We start from the raw sequence: 20,675 nt of genomic DNA, 5'->3' as shown, positions 1-20,675 counted from the left end.
AGTAATCCTCCATCTCATCGTACTGGGTTTATATTTAAGGGCATTTATTTTATATTCCTGTAAAATCAAAAAGTCTTTAAATACTGAGCTGTGCCTTGGGCGACACTGTTGGTGCCAGGACCAATAGTTAATAGTTGTGCCTGCAGGTGAAGATGCCAGGACCCAGCGTCAAGGCGATACCGAAACTAGAAAGATTCTGATGCAGCTCACTCATTCGGCAGACATAAATAGAATGGTGGCATTCAGGAGCAGTTTCTGAGGGTTCAGGGCCTGCAAGAATACAAGCAGCAGAACATCCTGCAGCAGCAGGAACCTTCAATCCACCAGACATCAGCACATTATAATGGGGCCGGCAGCTTCTACTCGTGGCTAGTCAAGATTGTGTCACCTGGTGCGTCCAGAGACACAAGGAACGGCCGCTGGCACCATGGTCAAGTGACGATGTCTCGTGAATTCTAAGTGTCTGCAGCTGGAGGAAGTCATGGAGAAAGGTCGGGCCTCAGGGTGGAAGAGGAAAGAGTCAGTCCGTAGTGTCCCCTCCAGAGATCATCCTTATACGCCGACACAGGCAGCACTGACACGGGCAGCACAGCGCTCAGAGGTCCAGCAGCAGGACACGTGGATCCTCCACTACTGACTTGATTTTGCGTAGGAATAGTACAGCTTCTCTCCCATCAATCAGCCGGTGATCGTAGGTCAGGGCCACATACATCATAGGACGCACCTCAACCTGCAGGACAAGAGCAGATGGTGAAGGAAGTAACAAGGACAAAACCTTACCTGCCAAAAAAGGAAATCACAGAGCAGAGGAGAAGACTCTGAGCCCATCTTCCTGGATGCACCAGCACTAGCTACACAGCTCCCCATCAGGCAATGGGAGCACCTATCTCACAGGTTGCATCAAGCACGGGGGCCACTATGTGCTCATGTCGCAGGACGCACCAAGCACCGGGGGCCACGCAGTGGCCATCTTGCTGGAGGCCACTACGCGGCCATCTCACAGAATGCATCAAGTCACCACTACGCAGCCATATAGCGGGATGCACCAAGCATCGGGGGCCATTATGCGCCCATCTCACAGGATGCATCAAGCACCGGGGGGCCACTACGCGACCATCTGGCAGGATGCATCAAGCACTGGGGGCCACTACACGACCATCTCGCAGGATGCACCAAGCATCGGAGGGCCACTATGTGCCCATCTCGCGGGATGCACTAGGTACACAGCGCAGTCTCTGTACACTCACCTTTCCGGCCACGGCTACAGGACGCTCGAAGATGCCGTGCATCCCTAGTATAGCAGACTGGGGGGGGTTGATGATTGGGGTTCCGAATAAAGATCCAAACACTCCTCCATTGCTGATGGTGAATGTCCCCCCATCCATGTCTTCTATGGCCAGCTCATTCTTCCGTGCCTGATGGAAATAAGCATCGTCCACTATGAGACAGGCACATGGGTCTGAATACAGGTATGGTGGGTGGAGGCATGCCTGTTTTACCATCTCCCCTTGCTCCCAAAGCAAAACATATGCGGCCCAACACCCACACCTCAGTGGACTATTGCATTTGCAGCAGTGTTCCCACCCAACCCTGAAAATACACAGATCAGATCTCCACTGTACCACCACCTGCTACCTGGCATTCATCTAGAGTCGGTGTGTGATTAGCAGCACAGATCTGTCCATTATCAAAACTAACATCATTCTTGTAATTTGGGGGTTTTAGTCATCGGGGCAGGGTGAGGGGTGCCGCTCATCACCTTTTCTCCAAGCTCAGCAATTGTCCGTTCAATATCTGCAAAGTTCATGGACTCCACATTCCTCAGGACCGGAACCACAAGACCCTGATAAGATACGAGGCCAGAAAGAAAAAGACACTCAGTACAAAACAGCTAGTGCAAAGAAAAACAAAAGAGAAAGACAATGAATAAGAAGGGGCACAAAAAGAGAGAATCAGAAGACGGCAGAGGGGTCACATACCCTGGGAGTGGAGACGGCCACGCTGATATCGATGTAGTCCCTGTACACAATCTCCTTGGCTGAATCATCAATCACTACAAGAGAGCGAAGATCAGTGCTACCAGGCTTGGAGGGCACCGGTGGGAACACACTGTGCAGCTACTCACCCGCATTGACAGCAGGTTGGTCCTGGAGGGCAAAAGCGGCAGCCTTAACAAAGGCAGACATGAAGCCGAGCTTCAGGCTGTGCTTCTTCAGAAAGGCGTCTTTGTGCAGAGACCTCATCTGCTGGATATTACTACAACGCAGATCGGCAGCATGAGACGGAGGCCCCAGAGCCCCCTTTCCCGGACCACAATAGGGGCACTCACCTCATGTCCACCTCGTTGAAGGTGGTGAGCATTGCACAGGTGTTCTGCGCCTCCTTCAGCCTCTGTGCAATTCTCTGTCGCATTCGATTCATCTTGACCTGGGTTGGATGGGTCAGACTGAGAACAAAGTCTCTCTGCGCACGGCATTAGTCACCTGGGCACTCACTTACCCTGTGCTCAGCACGAGCTCCGGCAGATATGGCACCAGGGGGCGAGGTGGGAGGAGAAGACGATGGCTTTACTGCAGACACTGAGAATAGAGAATGGTAAAAGTCTGGCCCAAAAAAAAAGCATCTCCTCCACAACCAATCCAAAAGTGCACTTGAACTGACCAGCGGCACTGACACTCACTCACCAGGCTTAGTCTCCAATGGCTGCGCTGACACTGGTGGCACAGGAGGGATAACAGTGGGAATTGGTGCAGCAGGGGCAGATGGTTGGGCAGCAGCTGGAGGGCCTGCAGTCTCCGTAGGTTTAGTCTTGGGAGCAGCTGAGTAAGACAGTACATGTGGTTGGGGTTACACATGGTAGAATGGGCAGGCGACTGGGGGAGCAGGGGTGGGGAGAGGCGACAGCAGGGGGGAGAGGGGGGAGGAGAGGGGAGAGCAGAGGTGTCTAGCAGGGGAGGAGAGGGGAGAGCAGAGGTGTCTAGCAGGGGAGGAGAGGGGAGAGCAGAGGTGTCTAGCAGGGGAGGAGAGGGAGGTAGGGGTGTCTACCAGGGGTATTTAGCAGGGGTGGAGAGGGGAGAGCAGGGGTGGAGAGGGGAGCGCTGCTGGGAGCGCACAGGAGGATCATGGAGCATAGGGGATCCAAGGACTGAGGAGCAGGGAGAGCAAAGGCGAGGGGAGCCAAGGATGGAGGTTAAGGGAAGAGCAGGGAGCATAGGGAAGTCAATAAAAGATGAGCAGGGAGCCAAGGATGGGTGGCGGTGGTAGAGCAAAGAGTCTAGAGACAAGGAAGGAGGATGGGGTAGAGAAGGGAGCATTTAGGAGAGGGGAACCAAGGACTGCAGGTACCTCCAGATTTCCTTAGGACAAACAGTGGGGTGCCACCCTCCACCTTGCCTCCATCAGGCACCAGCAGAGCTTCGATCACTCCTGCAGACGGGGCTGGGACTTGTACCGATGTCTAAGAGAAAAATTAGAGGTTAGAGCGTCAAAGTGGCCAAAGCTTGAGAAAGGGCTGAAGTTAGTGGATAATTACCTTGTCAGTCTCAATTTCACAAACGACTTCATCTTCAGCCACCGAGTCCCCAACCGCTGTGGCAGAGAAGGGCGTTAGTGGAAGTCTTAACCCCCTTAGTGACCAAACCTATTTTGACCTTAACGATCAGGTCAATTTTTTTTTTTTTTTTTAAAGTCTGACCGGCGTCACTTTATGTTGTAATAACTCTGGAGCTTCAACATTTCCCAGGGGTTCGGGATTGTGAAAAAATTGAAATTTCTCTGAAAATTTTGAAGAACTTTGAAATGTTAAATTTTATATTCTTAAACGAGTTAGTTATGCTGTACAAAATAATAAATAACATTTTCCATATGTCTAATTTACACCTGCCTCATTTTTTAAACAATTTTCTTTTGTTAGGAAGTTAAAGCGAACCAGTCAGCAGTTTTGGCCGATCTAACATGCAGCCCCTTGCCTTTCAGGGCTTATCTACAGCATTCTACAATGTTGTAGATAAGCCCCTGATTCGACCTCCAAGATAAGAAAAATTAGTTTTATTATACTCACCCGGGGTGGCGGTCCGGTCCGATGGGTTTCGCAGGTCTGGCGCCTCCCATCTTCTTGCGATGCCGCCCTCCTGTTGCTTAATGGCTCCCCGGCATCGCGCTCCTGCGCAGGCGTACTTATCTGCCCTGTTGAGGGCAGAGCAAAGTACGGCAGTGCGCAGGGGCTAGGAAAGGTCAGAGAGGCCTCAACAGGGCAGATAAGTACGCCTGCGCATGAGTGCGATGCCACGGAGCGATGAAGCAACAGGAGGGCGACGATCATAAGATGGGAGGCGCCAGACCCGAACCTGCGACACCCATCAGACTGTACCGCAGCGGACCGACAACCCCCTCCCCCCCAGTAAGTATAATAAAACTTATTTTTCTTATCTTGCAAGTCGGACCAGGGGCTTATCCACAGCATTATTGAATGCTGGAGATAAGCCCTGAAAGGCAGTGGCCGCATCTTATATCGGCCAAAAGAGCTGACAGATTCCCTTTAAAAGGGGATAAAAGTTTAGTAGCAATTTTTCATTTTTTCCAAGAAATTTACAAACTGTTTCCTTAGGGTCACATTCAGATTTAAATGGACTTTGAAGGTCCGATATAATGGAAACTGCCCAAAAGTGCCTCCATTTTAAAAATCGCAGCCCATAAAGGGAACCTTTCACCCCCCCCCCCCCCCAGGGCGTTTTTAAGTAAAAGCCACCTTCTGCAGCACTAAGGCTGCATTCTGTGAAGGTGGCTCTTATGTTTGTGCTCCTAATAACGCTGAAATATTAAGTTTTAAGAAAAAACGTGCCCCCCGGACAGAATACATGTATGGCGCGAAATATATAAAACTTAATATTTCAGCATTATTAGGGAGCACAAACATAAGAGCCACCTTCACAGAATGCAGTATTAGTGCTGTAGAAGGTGGCCCTTTTACTTAAAAACGCACTGGTGGTGGTGGGGGGTGACAGGTTCCCTTTAAATACTTCAAAGCTACCGTCAGGATTTCTTTTTTACCTTTTAGATGCTACACAGGAATTAATTCAATGTGGAATGAAAGAAAACAGCGGAATTTTTACTATAAAATGTTGCATTAGCCCTGTTTTTTTTTTTTTGCTTTTACAAGGAGTAGCACACGAAAATGTACCCCACTTTTTGCTACCTAGTTTCTTCTGAGCGCGCCAATAGCCCACACGAGGCCAGAAACATCAGCGCAACTTAGGGATCGGAAGGGAAGCAGCAACATTTAAATTTTGAAACAAATTTGGCTGAAATAGATTGCGGATGCCATGTCGCATTTGCACGGCCCCCCAAGACGTCCAACCTGCAAAAAACCCTACAAGTGACCTCATTTTGGAAACCCCTCAAGGATTTTATCCAGTGGTACAGTAAGCATTCTGAACCCACAGGTATGACACAGAATTTGATAGCAATAAGTCGTCATAATGAAAAATGTCATTTTTTTTTTTCCACAAAAATGTTTCACTTTTGCAAGAGGCAACACCAAAAAGTGGACTGCAAAGTTTCTTACCCACTTTATTCTGAGCACTGAGATACCCCAAAAAGTTATTTTTGGACATGGCAGGACTTGAAAAGGGATAAGCGACATTTGGTATTTGATGTTCAAATTTGGTTACAACAAATTGCAGACACCATGTCTCATTTGCAGAGCCCCTGATGTACCGAAAAAGAAACCCCCACATGTGACCCCAGTTTGGAAACTAGACCCATCAATTAATTCATCTAGGGGTGGGGGTTGGAGATTGTTGACCCGCAAGTGCTTCACAGAACTTTTAAAATGTGGATTTGAATACTAATTTTCTCTATTAAAATGTTGTTCAAGCCCCAAATTCATAATTTTCATAATGGGAAAAAATGAACACCATAATTTGTTACGCAATTTCTCGCAAACACGATGATACCCAATATGTGGTCAAAATCTGCTGTTTGGGCACATGGCCGGGTCCGGAAAGGCAAGAGCGCTATTTGATTTTTATTGCAATTACAGAGATACAAGATTTATTTTAGTTTTTGTTTTGTTGCTTTTACACAGCAAAAACGCCTTTTCATTTAGTTTTATTTGTCGCCATATTCTGAGAGCTGTAACCTATTTTGGGTGAACAGAGTTGTATGAGGGCTTATTTTGTGTGTCATGTGTTTGATTTTTTGGTAATTTTCAGGCACTAAGTTTTTTGATCGCTTTTTATTCAGATTTTTTAGAAGCTGAATGGACAAAAAAAAGAGAAAAGCTATTTAGTATTTTTTTGCGAGGTTCACCATGTCGTAAAAGTGATGACTGATTTATTCTTTAGGTCGGTACGATTACAGCGATTCATGTCCTTTATGTTTTGCTATTTTTACAGAGTAAAATTGATTTGTTTTTGCAACCTCATTCTGAGAGATCAACTTTTTTCTGTAGGAGCCATATTAGGGCTGTTTTTTGCGGCACGGAGTGACAGTCTTTTTTACATAGGTCTTTTTGATCATTTTTCATTCGATATTCCATTTTTAGTGAGCAAGTATGATGAAAAAGCAACATTTGTGGCGTTTTGTACTAAAATAACACAACACTTTTATAGATCTGGTCGCTCACACAAACATTGCATTTTTAATGACAAAATTATTTTTTGTGATGTGCGCAACAGTTTTTTTTTTTTATACACACTTTATTTAATTTTACTTTTGTTACTATTTCACTTGGTGCCATGGTATGACATGTACATTTTTTGACTTTTATCGCTTGTCTCATGCACTGCAGAACTCGTGTAACACGGAGCCAGAGACCTGTCAGTGACTAGTTACAACTGGATCTCACAGGCCACCGTACCCTGGGTTCATCAGATGATATCGGGTACCATGGCAATTATTACAATCGCCATAGGGTTTTGGTTTTTTAACCACACAGATACTGCCGTCATGATTGACAGCGATACTTAACCCCTTCATGACCCAGCCTATTTTGACCTTAATGACCTGGCCATTTTTTGCAATTCTGACCAGTGTCCCCTTATGAGTTAATTATTCGAGAACGCTTCAACGGATCCTAGCGGTTCTGAGGTTGTTTTTTCGTGACATATTGAGCTTCATGTTAGTGGTAAATTTAGGTCGATAATTTTTGCGCTTATTTGTGAAAAAACGGAAATTTGGCGAAAATTTTGAAAATTTAGCAATTTTCAAAATTAGAATTTTTATTCTGTTAAACCAGAGTTATGTGACACAAAATAGTTAATAAATAACATTTCCCACATGTCTACTTTACATCAGCATAATTTTGGAAACAAAATTTTCTTTTGCTAGGAAGTTATAAGGGTTACAATTTGACCAGCGATTTCTCATTTTTACAACAAAATTTACAAAACCATTTTTTTTTTTAGGGACCACCTCACATTTGAAGTCACTTTGAGGGGTCTATACAGCTGAAAATACCCAAAAGTGACACCATTATACAAACTGCACCCCTCAAGGTGCTCAAAACCACATTCAAGAATTTTATTAACCCTTCAGGTGCTTCACGGCAGCAGAAGCAACATGGAAGGAAAAAATGAACATTTAACTTTTTAGTCACAAAAATGAACTTTTAGCAACAATTTTTTTTATTTTCCCAAGGGTAAAAGGAGAAACTGGACCCGAAAAGTTATTGTACAATTTGTCCTGAGTACGCTGATACCTCATATGTGGGGGTAAACCACTGTTTGGGAGCACGACAGGGCTTGGAAGGGAAGGAGCGCCATTTGACTTTTTGAATGAAAAATTAGCTCCAATCGTTAGCGGACACCATGTCGCGTTTGGAGAGCCCCTGTGTGCCTAAACATTGGAGCTCCCCCACAAGTGACCCCATTTTGGAAACTAGACCCCCCCAAGGAACTCATCTAGATGTGTGATGAGCACTTTGAACCCCCAAGTGCTTCACAAGGGTAACACGAGAAACTGAACCCCAATAGTTGTTGTCCAGTTTGTCCTGAGTACGCTGATGCCCAATATGTGGGGGTAAACCACTGTTTGGGCACACGTCGGGGCTCAGAAGGGAGGGAGCACCATTTGACTTTTTGAATGCAAGATTGGCTGGAATCAATGGTGGCGCCATGTCGTGATTGGAGACACCCTGATGTGCGGAAACCTCTCAACTCCAACACTAACCCCAACACACCCCTAACCCTAATCCCAACTCTAACCATAACCGTAATCACAACCGTAACCCCAACACACCCCTAACCCTAATCCCAACACACAACCAACCCTAACCATAACCCTAACCACAAGCCTAACCCTAACCTCAAAACACCCCTAACCCTAATCTTAACCCCAATTCCAACCCTAACCCTAATTCCAACCCTAACTCTAGTTCCAGCCCTAATCCTAAAGCTATGTGCCCACGTTGAGGATTCGTGTGCGGATTTTTCCGCCCCTTTTTTGAAAAATCCACAGGTAAAAAGCACTGCGGATTTACTGCAGATTTCCAGTGTTTTTTGTGCGGATTTCACCTGCGGATTCCTATTGAGGAACAGGTGTGAAACGCTGCGGAATCCGCACAAAGAATGGACATGCTGCGGAAAATACAACGCAGTGTTTCCGCACAGTATTTTCCGCACCATGGGCACAGCGGATTTGGTTTTCCATAGGTTTACATGGTACTGTAAATGTGATGGAAAACTGCCACGAATCCACAGCGGCCAATCCGCTGCGGATCCACAGCCAAATCTGCACCATGTGCACATAGCCTAATTCTAACCCTAACTGCAACCCTAACCATAGTTCTAACCCTAACCCTAGTGGAAAAATAAAAATAAATATATTTTATTTCATTATTTTCTCTACCTATGGGGGTGGTAAGGGGGGGGGGGGGCTTTATTTACTATTTTTTTTTTATTTTGATCACTGTGATATAACCTATCACAGTGATCAAAATGTACCTGTAATTAATCTGCCGGCCTATTTGGCGGGCTCACTGCGAATGCGCCCGCCATTTTGAAAGATGGCGGCGCCCATCTTAGATGCCAGACGGACACCGGGAGGGACCCCGGGACTCCAGAGGTACGGGGGTGGGATCGGACAGCGGGGGGGGGGGAACGCCGGACAGGACGGAGGGGAGAGGAGGGCAGCGGAACACAGAACGGAGGGGAGGAAAGACTGACAGCGGTGGCAGATCGCCGCTGTCAGTCGGTGGAGGGGGCAGATCGCAGTTTCCAGCCATGGCCGATGATATGATATTGCAGCATCGGCCATGGCTGGATTGTAATATTTCACCAAGTTTCATAGGTGAAATATTACAGATTGCTCTGATTGGCTGTTGAAAGTGAAACAGCCTATCAGAGCGATCGTAGCCACGTGGGTGTAAAGCCACTCCCCCTGTCCCTGCAGATCGGGTGAAATTGGAGTTCACCCTTTCACCCGATCTGCAGGGACGTGATCCCTCCATGATGCCACATAGGTGTCACAGGTCGGATTGGCACCGACTTTCATGACGCCTACGTCGCGTCACAGGTCGGGAAGGGTTAAGAGGATAATCGACCCCAGTCGGTTCCAAAACCAGACAATTCATTTATTCCTGACTGCAGTTTTAATGCGTACTGGTGGTCGTTAAGGGCTGTTGCAGGGATGGGATGAGTATTGTTAGCATCACATGACTGACTACACGGGATGACACGCTGCCGCCACGATCAATAATCTGCACAAACCTCCTCACAGCTGAGGATGGAGCAGATCAGCAGTGGCCTTAGGGTACCGTCACACATTGAAATTTCCATCGCTACGACGTTACGATTCGTGACGTTCTAGCGATATCGTTACGATATCGCTGTGTCTGACACGCTACTGCGATCAGACACCCTGCTGAGAATCGTACGTCGTAGCAGATCGTTTGGAACTTTCTTTCGTCGCTTGATCACCCGCTGACATCGCTGGATCGTTGTGTGTGACAGCGATCCAGCGATGTGTTCGCTTGTAACCAGGGTAAACATCGGGTAACTAAGCGCAGGGCCGCGCTTAGTAACCCGATGTTTATCCTGGTTACAAGCGTAAACGTAAAAAAACAAACCGTACATACTCACCCGTCGGTGTCCTTCAGGTCCCTTGCCGTCTGCTTCCTGCTCTGTGTGCCGGCCGGAAAGTGAGAGCAGAGCGCAGCGGTGCTGTGATCTGCTCTCACTGTACGGCTGCACTCAGAGCAGGAAGCAGACGGCAAGGGACCTGAAGGACACCGACGGGTGAGTATGTACGGTTTGTTTTTTTACGTTTACGCTGGTAACCAGGGTAAACATCGGGTTACTAAGCGCGGCCCTGCGCTTAGTTACCCGATGTTTACCCTGGTTACCCGGGGACTTCGGCATCGCTCCAGCGCCGTGATTGCAACGTGTGACCGCAGTCTACGACGCTGGAGCGATGATTATACGACGCTGCGACGTCACGAATCGTGCCGTCGCAGCGATGAAAATTTCAATGTGTGACGGTACCCTTAGATGATCGGATATCTTATGAACACTCATCAGTGATTATCGAAACATCTTGAAATCCAATTCACCAGGCCCAGCAAGTTATTCCTTAACATTTGCTTTGCAGTGTAAAAAGTCACCAAGAATCCCAGATAATCTAATTGCACTGAGGAGACATGTGGCACCGGGGTCTAGTAGGGTCTCCAACCCCTTTCAAACAATGGACCAGTGGTGGCACTTCAGGAGCCTGACTCCAGAGCTACAAGCCCATGGTCTTTCTTCTAGGCGACTGGGTCAGGCCTGGGTAAGCTTGATCTTCTACTATCCTGTCTTCAGCACGAGATTTCCCATCAAGGACAGGAAACCAATTGATGTGGGGAAGTGCTGCCGCATTTTTACTTCAGATTTCCTGTTATCGATGGGCAGATCCCTCTCTCAGGCGGTGCCGTCATGGGTGAAAGGAAAAATAGTTAGGCACAAGACCACACAACAAGTACCTGCAACAAAGCGCTGAACTAGTGTGGCGTGTGTGGATGTAAAAATCTGACTAGTCAAACAGATATGCAAAAAAAATAATTGTGACACGCACACTGTGAGGCTAACAGCCGCAGTCACAAGTCTGCATTTTGGTGAATTTTATTTTGTATTCATTAAAAACAATCCCCTCCCTTCCCTTCACAAAAAAAAAAGCAAAAGAATTTCAAAATCTCAGCAGAGTCGTTTGTGACAAGCAACGCATTTCAGATTAAATTTCTGCGCTTGCTGCCGCTTTCTAGAGCATGAAGAAAAAAAATGTAATTGTGACTGAAATCCAACAGGACAAATGCAGCTCCACCATCACTGATCAGTCACCTCCCCTATCAATGATACTCATTGTTGCAGTTATACAACACAATTGCTGAACTCTGATAAACTCACTATGCAGATTTACTATAAAATGTCTGCTGCATTCCCTGCCTCATTCTTATACAGGCTCAGACAGAGCCATCTGATTGGCAGAGCCATGCTGTGTGATGTGGGCGCTGCAAGTGATTAGAAGGAGGCTACACGTAAGGTGGTGCCAGTTTTCTGTGACTGATGCAATTTTGTGCAATGTGTAGGCAGGCACAGCGCATTCTTTTGGCAAATCACAAATCAAATCACAAATGGTTCAACTGCGCCGGACATTCAAATGTCATAAAATTTGACTCAAATTCGATTTGCATCAAAACAAAGTCATTATCTCTACTGATCAGTGATTATCATTCCCTGCAGATATCAATGCCCTGAATGCCACATACAGGACCCCTCCGCAACCGCCTATAATGCAGATCACATCACACAAACGGCACCCCGCAGAGATAATGTCACTCACCTTTCTCCCACCTGACATCTCCTTCTGTGACGGACTCTGCGAATGCGGGGGTGTTCACAGTCAGCACGTCCTGCCCTGACAGAAAGAGAGGGAGAGATTAGTTGAAGAGGACAGGAGGGTCGAGCCGCCGTGTACAACACTTACTGCAGACCGCCGACGTCCGGTAAAACCTGGCAGCATGGAGGCTAAAAAAAGAGACTCTGCAGAGAGAAGAATCAGAGACCAGCAATGCTGTGATTGCACCAGTCCTCCTATCCCACCCGTACTACACAGGTCCCCCTGCACCGGGCCCACACAGGTCCCCATTATCCACCTGTGGCACGTTCCGCACAGGTCCCCATGACCCACAACCCGCACAATGCACAGGTCCCCCATCCCCACCTGTCATGCATCCCACAGGTCACCAGCACAGGTTCCGATCCCCCCTTCCTTCTTCTCCTGTCCCGAACATACATACGCACAAGTCTTCTCACCCCAGCGACCCACACAGGTCTCTCTCTCACCCTCCCCCCCAGGTCTCACCTCTCCCGTGGCCCCGCAGGACTCACCTTCCTCCTCCCGTATAGGTCTCACCCCCCCACTACCATTACCCGCACAGGTCTTCTCATCCCCCCCTCCCCCGCAGGTCTCTCGACACACACACGTCTCTCCCCCCCCCCCCCCATGACCCTCTCCGGTTTCCCCCCCCGTGACCCTCTCAGATCTCCCCCCCCATGACCCTCTCAGATCTCCCCCCCCCCCATGACCCTCTCAGATCTCCCCCCCCCATGACCCTCTCAGATCTCCCCCCCATGACCCTCTCAGATCTCCCCCCCCCCATGACCCTCTCAGATCTCCCCCCCCTGACCCTCTCAGATCTCCCCCCCCCATGACCCTCTCAGATCTCCCCCCCATGACCCTCTCAGATCTCCCCCCCCCCATGACCCTCTCAGATCTCCCCCCCCATGACCCTCTCAGATCTCCCCCCCCATGACCCTCTCAGATCTCCCCCCCCATGACCCTCTCAGATCTCCCCCCCCATGACCCTCTCAGATCTCCCCCCCATGACCCTCTCATATCTCCCCCCCCCCGTGACCCTCACAGGTCTCCCCCCATGACCCTCACAGGTCTCCCCCCCCCCATCACACACGCGACCCTCACAGGTCTCCCCCACACACAGGTTTCTCCCCATCCCCCCACGCAACCCTCACAGGTCTCTCCCACACAGGTCTCTCCTCATCCCCCATGCGACCCTCAGAGGTCTAACCCACATATACACACACACACACGTCTCTCCCCATCCCCCACGCAACCCTCTCAGGTCTTCCCACACACAGGTCTCTCCCCATCTCCCACGCGACCCTCACAGGTCTAACCCCACCACACACATATACATACATAGGTCTCTCCCTATCCCCCACGTGACCCTCACAGGTTACATACATACACACACACAGGTCTCTCCCCATCCCCCACGGGTCTTCCCTTCCCACACGCGACCCTCACAGGTCTTCCCATCCCCCATGCGACCCTCACAGCTCTCCGCCTGCACAAGTCCCCCACACTTACGGGAGAATCCCACGATCGTTGGTGGATAAGACACGGCTCACCGCTATCTCTGAAAGACAAAACATTTGAGAGACTGAAGGAGAAGAACAAGAAGAGCGAAAAGCAGACAAGATCTACTTACGCAAGACAGGACGAGCAGTCTTGGGGCCCTGCAAAAAAGGAGAGAATGTCAGTATCTGGCAGACACCAAAAACGGCTTGATAAGATACTGTAATCAACTATAAAGGACAGGTGAAAGACCCACCAACAGCCCTTAACACATTTAGGTGGGAAGAGTTCAAGGAAGTGTCTGTATATAGAGTATATTAGTTCCCATATTAGAGGTATAACGGATACGACAGGAAAAGGGACACGCACATGGGAGGTATGGGGGAGGAACACACACACATGGTGTCACGATCTGTTGTCAAGTCTCCCAGGACCAGGGGCTCCTTCCCTGTCCCCAACGCTAGGGGAGCCCTAGCTCGCCCTGTTCCCCAGATTGCTTCTGATGGTGAAGGGGCCAGGGCAACATACCTTGACTTAGCTTCTGAATCTGCCCTCAGTCTGTACTCTTCCTCCACTCAGGGAAGAGGGGAGTAGTAATGTATCATAATCACCCAGGCTAACAAGGTAAAACGAACAGGGGTAATGAAAAATACCAAAAATACAAATATACTCACACATATAACGGAGGTAAACACCGGGGTGTGGAGGATGGGGTTCAACCAAAGTAGGAGAAGAATGAATTAGCACACATTCAAAACCTAGCAGTCACAAATAAATCAACCAACCGCCTTCTCCAATAACTACCAACAACCTTCAGACATGCAGCAAAAACTTGCTCTGACAATGAGTGCTTGCCAGGGCCAGGTTTATATAGGAGATGGCAGTGGCTAACAGGGCACAGGTGAGAGCCTTAGATCCAGGAGCTCTCAAGAGAGCAGATTAACCCCTGCACTACCAAAAGAACCCTACACTGTTTAATGTGAACGTGAACTGCTTCTAATCAGTGCAGGAGTAGGAGAAATCAGACGCTGCGGTCTTCTGGCTCCTCTCTGCCACGGTAAATCAGTACCCTCCTTCTACGAGGGACCTCCAGAACCTCAGAACCAGCTTTATCAGGGTGTGCAACATGAAAAGACAGGATCAGCCTGGCCGCATGGACATCAGATGCTGGAACCCACATCCTCTCTTCAGAACTATATCCCCAGTGTACCAAATACTGAAGAGACTGACAAAATAAGTGAGAATCAATGATCTTAGCTATCTGAAATTCTAAATTTCCAACCATAATGACAGGAAATGGCGGAAGCGATGATGGTACAGAGGACGTAACGTATTTTTGGAGTAAAGATCGATGAAACACATTATGGATCATTAACAGCTCCGATATGTCACATTCTTATATGTGGACCCCATCTTCCTTAAATTAATAAACCCTTGCCAGACAGACGAAATCGCTGATGAAAACCGCTCCTCTTCAGATATACCAGAAGAACGATTCCTATTAAATGAGCTGAACTGAGGATGAAACCCGTATGCCCCCAAAAAACGGGGACTTACCAGTAAACTCATGACAACAATTATTTGTTGCCAGTACCCACATTGTCTCTTCTCTAGCAAATTCTGCTAGAGGTAAGTAGGTAACCCAATTGTCCTGATTCTCAGATACAAAACACCCAAGATAAGGCTCAATATTCTGGTTAACCAGCTCAGTTTGCCCATTAGACTGTGGGTGAAATACTGAAGAGAATGACAGATGGATTCCCCAAACAAGTGCAAAATGCACTATCAAATTTGGAAATAAACTGCATCCAGCCTATATGTGACAAAAAAGTTAAACCTGGTGAAGAACAATGCCCATCTTGCATGTAAGGGCATTCGACGCTTTACAGTCTCTAGATTTACCAGATTCTAATGATCTGTGATTACCATAACCGGATGAACTGCTCCCTCCAGAAAATGACGCCACTCTTCAAGGGCTCACTTGATTGCCAAGAGTTCCCTGTTACCAATGTCAATTTCTCTCCGTACATGAGTTTGTTGTTTTTTTGTTTTGTTTTTTTTTTTTAGAAAAGTATGCACATGGACTCCATTTACCAGGTTACGCACCCTGTGATAATACAGCACCCACTTCAGACGCATCAACCTCTACAATAAAAGGCTGAGTAACGTCAGGCCGTATGAGACTTGGCGCAGATGCAAAGCACTCCTTCAAGGTATAGAATGCCTCCCTGGCCGAACTGGGCCACTTGGAAAAGTCTGTCCCTTTCCTGGTCATATCCGTCAGAGGATTGGCCACTACCGAAAAAACTTTTATGAACTTACGGCAGTAGTTGGTGAAACCCAAAAACCTTTGTATCGCCTTCAAATCCTCAGGACGATCCCAACCCAGTACTGGCTGGACTTTTAAAGGAACCATGTAAAAACCAGTGGATGAAATCATATCCCAGAAAAGGAATCCCCTCAATTGAGAGCATACTTTTCTCTGATTTGACAAATAATTTATTGTCTCCAAGTATCTGTAAAACCTACCTGACATGTACCTGATGTGACTCAAGGTCAGGTGAATAAATTAATATGTCACCAAGATAGATAACCACAAATCTACCTACCACCAGGTGACTAAAGTTGTCATTTACAAAGTGCAAAAAGACGGCTGGATCATTCGTCAACCCAAATGGCATCACAAGGTTTTCATAGTGACCCTCAGGCGTATTGAAAGCAGTTTTCCACTCATCCCCCTCTTTAATACGAATGAGATTATATGCCTCCCTGAGATCCAGTATAGAAAACCATTTTACTCTTACAATCTGATTAAAGAGGTCCAGGATGAGAGGGAGCGGATCCGGATCCCGGACCGTAATCTGATAGAGTTTGCGGAAACCTAGGCTGGGGCACAACACGCCCCCACGCTCCTGCCTTCTTTGCAAAGAAAAACCCCGCAACAATGGGGAATGAGGAAGGTCTGCTCGTTGGCAGCTTGACTCCAGTGACAAGATTAACGGTGCAGTCATAAGGACAATGAGGAGGAAGTTCCTGGCACCCCTGCTCCGAAAACAAATCCTCATAGACAGGTATTTAGGCACAGACTGGTTATTTTTGCCCAGATGGATTTCAGCAGGCAGAAAAAAATTGTATCCTACCCATGGAGGAAATACAGCTCTGGCAAAAAATAAGAGACCACCACATCAAAACCCTGTCATGGGCAGCCCAATCTCCAGATTTGAACCCCCATTGAAAACCTCTGGAATGTAATCAAGAGGGTGATGGATAGTCACAAGCCATCAAACAAAGAACTGCTGAAATTTTTTCGCCAGAAGCAGTGTGAAATACTGGTGGAAAGCATGCCAAGGAGCATGAAAGCTGTGATTAAAAATCATGGTTATTGCACAAAATATTGATTTCTGAACTCTTCCTGAGTTATATTGTTGTTTCTAAATATGAACTTGTTTACTTTGCATTATTTGAGGTCTGAATGCACTGGGTTTCTTTTTTTTATTTTGACCATTTTTCTTTGTCAGAAAAAAAATACACAAACTTATTGCTTGGAAATTCAGATACGTTGTCAGAAGTTTATAGAATAAAAGAACAATTTACTCAAAACTATACCTATAAAGAGAAAAATCACACAAACTGAACATTTTGCAGAGGTCTCTTAATTTTTGCCAAAGCTGTATGTACACCTGGGTTGCTAACCTCCCTGCAATACGGGCTCCTTAGTCTTCCGGCAGCTGTTAACCGTGAGATAGGGATGGACACGTACCCACCAAATGGCCCTTTCATACTACAGTAAAAACATTCTCCCCTTTGCTTTCCAGAACGAGTTGCCCCATCCAACTGCATGGGTTCCTCAGATGACTCAGACCAGATTTCCCTTGGCCCCGGACATCCAACACACTGGGGTATCTCTGGCAATGACTATGATCCATCCGCATAGCCAAAGACATGGCCGCCTCAAGGGAAACTGGAGCCTCACACAGGGCTAAGGCATCTTTTACCCTTACTGGTAGCCCTTCACAGAACTGGTTACGGAGTGCGAAGTCATTCCACAGACAGTGGACCACCACTGAAACTCAGAGCAATACTCCACCGGCAGGTCTCCCTGCTGAAGCTGTTGTAGTGTGGACTTAGCGTAGTGTGACATGTCAGATTTTACCAGCATCACACAAAATGCACCGCAAACTGATGACACACAGGGATGTCATCCGATTGACATGTACCGGCGCCTGAGAAGCAGCGGTACAGTTAGCACTGTTCCCCGGCGCCGGGTGCTTTAGACAGCTCATCATTCTATCCTGCACTGCTGGCGATCAGCTCGAGCAGGGGAGAATGACGAGAGTTATATTCAATTGATAACAGTGAGAACAGGCGGCGGCTGAGAATATTCAGCAGCCGGCGCCTGCGCTATAAATAAAATGTAAAAAAAGGAGTGGGTTCACCTGAATTTGTGAAAACCAACCAGGCAAAACTGACAGCTGCGGGCTGCAACCCTCAGCTGTCAGCTTCAGCAAAGCTGATTATCAAGAATAGAGGGGTCCCCACCCAGCCTTTTTTTTTTTTAATTATTTACAACCAGCCAAGCTAAAGCTGACAGCTGCGAGCTGGAATTCTCAGGCTGGTAAGGGGTCATGGCTATTGGCACATGTCCGCTCTGTCCAAAGCACTGCCGTCTATTGAACGTGATTCCACATGTGTTCATTGAATTGTGCGGAATCACCGCGCCCAATACATTGGATGGGTGATATTTATCTTGCGGAGACTGAGCATCTCTGCAAGATAAATAGACATGCTGCAGTCTGGAAATGCACGCCGCATGTCTGTCTCTGCAGGGAAGCCGAGGGTGGTGGTGCACGCAAAGTGGAGATGGGATTTCTTGAAATCCCATCCACTATGTTGTAACATCTGGCTGCTGCGGATGTATGCAGTGTCCAACCCGCAGCGTTTACCAACCATGGGAACATACCCTTAGCTGTGATTCTTGATATCATCGGCCAATACAAAGGTGACATCAACCCAACAAATATGAACCCCACTTAACATCGCTACAGGGCAAGTGGACAGAGCCGGGCAAAGGGCCAGAATTGGCACATCTAATAGACCCCTCTATTCTTGATAACCAGCCTTGCTAACACTGACAGCTGAGGGTTGCAGCCCACAGCTGTCAGTTTCGCCTGGCTGATTGTCAAAAATACAAGGGAACCTACGCCCTTTTTTTTTTTTTTTTTTATTGCACGGGCGGCGGCTCATGAATACTCCCATCAGCAGCCTCTTGCTCTCACTGTTATTAGTGGTAGCAGGTGTAGGCTGATGGGAGTAATAGTTCCATCAGCTGTCACCTGCTCTCATTGTTATCACTTGAATATAACACAAGATTCTCCCCTGCTGGCGCTGATCCCCGGCAGAGCAGGGGAGAATGATGTGAGAAGTCTTCAGCACTGGGGAACAGCTTTAACTGTACCGCTGCTTCCCTGGAGCCGGAGCGTGTGGTACTAATGCGGCACATGGTTGCCACAAGAATTACAGTCTTTCTAGTACTGGAAATATCAGGATGTGTGAACCCATCCTAATCTGAAGTGCTTCTAATCAGTGCAAGTGAAAACAGACGATGCGGTCCTCTCTGTCGTTGTAAACCCGTCACACATGGGATGTCTAAGGGGAGGGTGGGTGGAAACAAAACGGGAGGTACGGGGTTGCAAGGGGGGGTACAGGAGGGGGAGACGCATGGGGGGGGTACAGGAGGGGGAGACGCATGGGGGGGTGACGCATGGGGGGGTACAGGAGGGGGAGACGCATGGGGGGGTACAGGAGGGGGAGACGCACGGGGGGGTACAGGAGGGGGAGACGCACGGGGGGGTACAGGAGGGGGAGACGCACGGGGGGGTACAGGAGGGGGAGACGCACGGGGGGGTACAGGAGGGGGAGACGCACGGGGGGGTACAGGAGGGGGAGACGCACGGGGGGGTACAGGAGGGGAGACACACGGGGGGGTACAGGAGGGGAGGCACACGGGGGGTACAGGAGGGGGGTTACATGGGAGGATATGCGGGGCGGTGCAGTCCTGGCCCAGCTGACAGTGACAGGACACAGCAGCTGCTCTCCACCCCCGGCTGCTGGAGAAACAGAGCCCCCTTAGCTCACAACTCACCAGCCGACCATTGCTAACGGGACACCGAAGAGCCCGGGCCACACAACGAGATAACATGGTCGGGCACAGCTCAAGGACACGCCGGAAACAGGACCGCACCAATGACCCACAGAGGGGAGGAATAGAGCGTCACTTCCGGCAAGCCAGGTACTCAGGAAGCCACTGACAAGAGGCCAAGTTGTCACATCCGGCGCCCAGAGCAGGCAGTTTTCTGCGGCCTTTCCCAAGAAAGAGACAGGAAGTGTTGAACACAACGACCTCTAGTGAGCAGGAGTCCTGCGCACATGCCACTATCTGGTTGCGTCTAGATCGGAGTTGCTTGTTTGCGATCCTCAGCTTGGCCACTGCGATCTAGGCGGCTCACAGTGAAGTGACTACATCGGAGTCGCTGGATCGAGGACCTCAAAAAATCCTCTCCGATGTAGTCAGCTCAGCACGGAAGCGTCTAGATCGGAGCGGCTATGGCGAGATCCACACACCAACTGCGATGAAGTCACTTCACTGTGAGCCGTCTGGATCGGAGTTGGGTCCTGGAGTTCCTCATACACACTCCATTTTAGTCTTCTCTTCTGGTTTTTAATGCGTATTTTCTGGAATTTCTCACGGTTTTAATGGCGCAGATATCACAGGTCAGACAGGAATGTTCTTTACATTGTTCTATATTTTATATATTTGGGAAAAATTCATTTTTTTTCCTGATTTATGAATATAACATTTTCAGTGTCACTTTTTGTAATATAAATGATTAGACTCAGCGCTGATTGTTCAGTGTCACCAGAATGTGACGTCTTCTGTCTGTCACCGTTACTGTCTGCAGCTGCGACGTTGTGAGGAGCGGGCGGAGCTTCACGAGAAGAGTCGTAAAAGAGCGCAACCGCCAGTCACCATAACAGCACCACCGACAATCACCATAACAGCACCACCGCCAGTCACCATAACAGCACCACCGCCAGTCACCATAACAGCACCACCGACAGTCACCATAACAGCACCACCGCCAGTCACCATAACAGCACCACCGACAGTCACCATAACAGCACCACCGCCAGTCACCATAACAGCACCACCGCCAGTCACCATAACAGAGCGCCACCGACAGTCACCATAACAGAGCGCCACCGACAGTCACCATAACAGCACCACCGACAGTGATCATAACAGCACCACCGACAGTCACCATAAC

General features: G+C 48.3%; 1 protein-coding gene across 2 annotated transcripts; it reads right to left on the bottom strand.

Annotated features, from left to right (window-relative positions):
• Positions 1-23: 23 nt before the first annotated feature.
• On the bottom strand, positions 24-19,760 carry DLST (dihydrolipoamide S-succinyltransferase). 2 transcript variants are annotated; one of them, XM_077267433.1, is made up of 15 exons: positions 19,493-19,760; positions 13,484-13,511; positions 13,363-13,411; positions 11,959-12,014; positions 11,815-11,889; positions 3,533-3,588; positions 3,346-3,457; positions 2,685-2,819; positions 2,500-2,579; positions 2,330-2,427; positions 2,126-2,256; positions 1,980-2,053; positions 1,760-1,843; positions 1,248-1,415; positions 24-730 (listed from the first exon to the last, which is right to left on the bottom strand). In XM_077267433.1, exons 1-15 carry the CDS (start codon positions 19,547-19,549, stop codon positions 596-598), a joined length of 1,338 nt encoding a protein of 445 aa, XP_077123548.1. In that variant the 5' UTR covers positions 19,550-19,760; the 3' UTR covers positions 24-595. The 2 variants fall into 2 exon arrangements, with proteins under 2 accessions (XP_077123548.1, XP_077123547.1); XM_077267432.1 differs by having other exon boundaries at positions 13,363-13,435; positions 19,493-19,648.
• Between the last annotated feature and the right edge of the window lie 915 nt (positions 19,761-20,675).

Source organism: Ranitomeya variabilis, chromosome 1, assembly GCF_051348905.1.
Source record: "Ranitomeya variabilis isolate aRanVar5 chromosome 1, aRanVar5.hap1, whole genome shotgun sequence".
Lineage (NCBI taxonomy): Eukaryota > Metazoa > Chordata > Amphibia > Anura > Dendrobatidae > Ranitomeya > Ranitomeya variabilis.
Note: the sequence above shows the minus strand (reverse complement) of the source record. Positions and strands in the feature narration are given on the sequence as shown.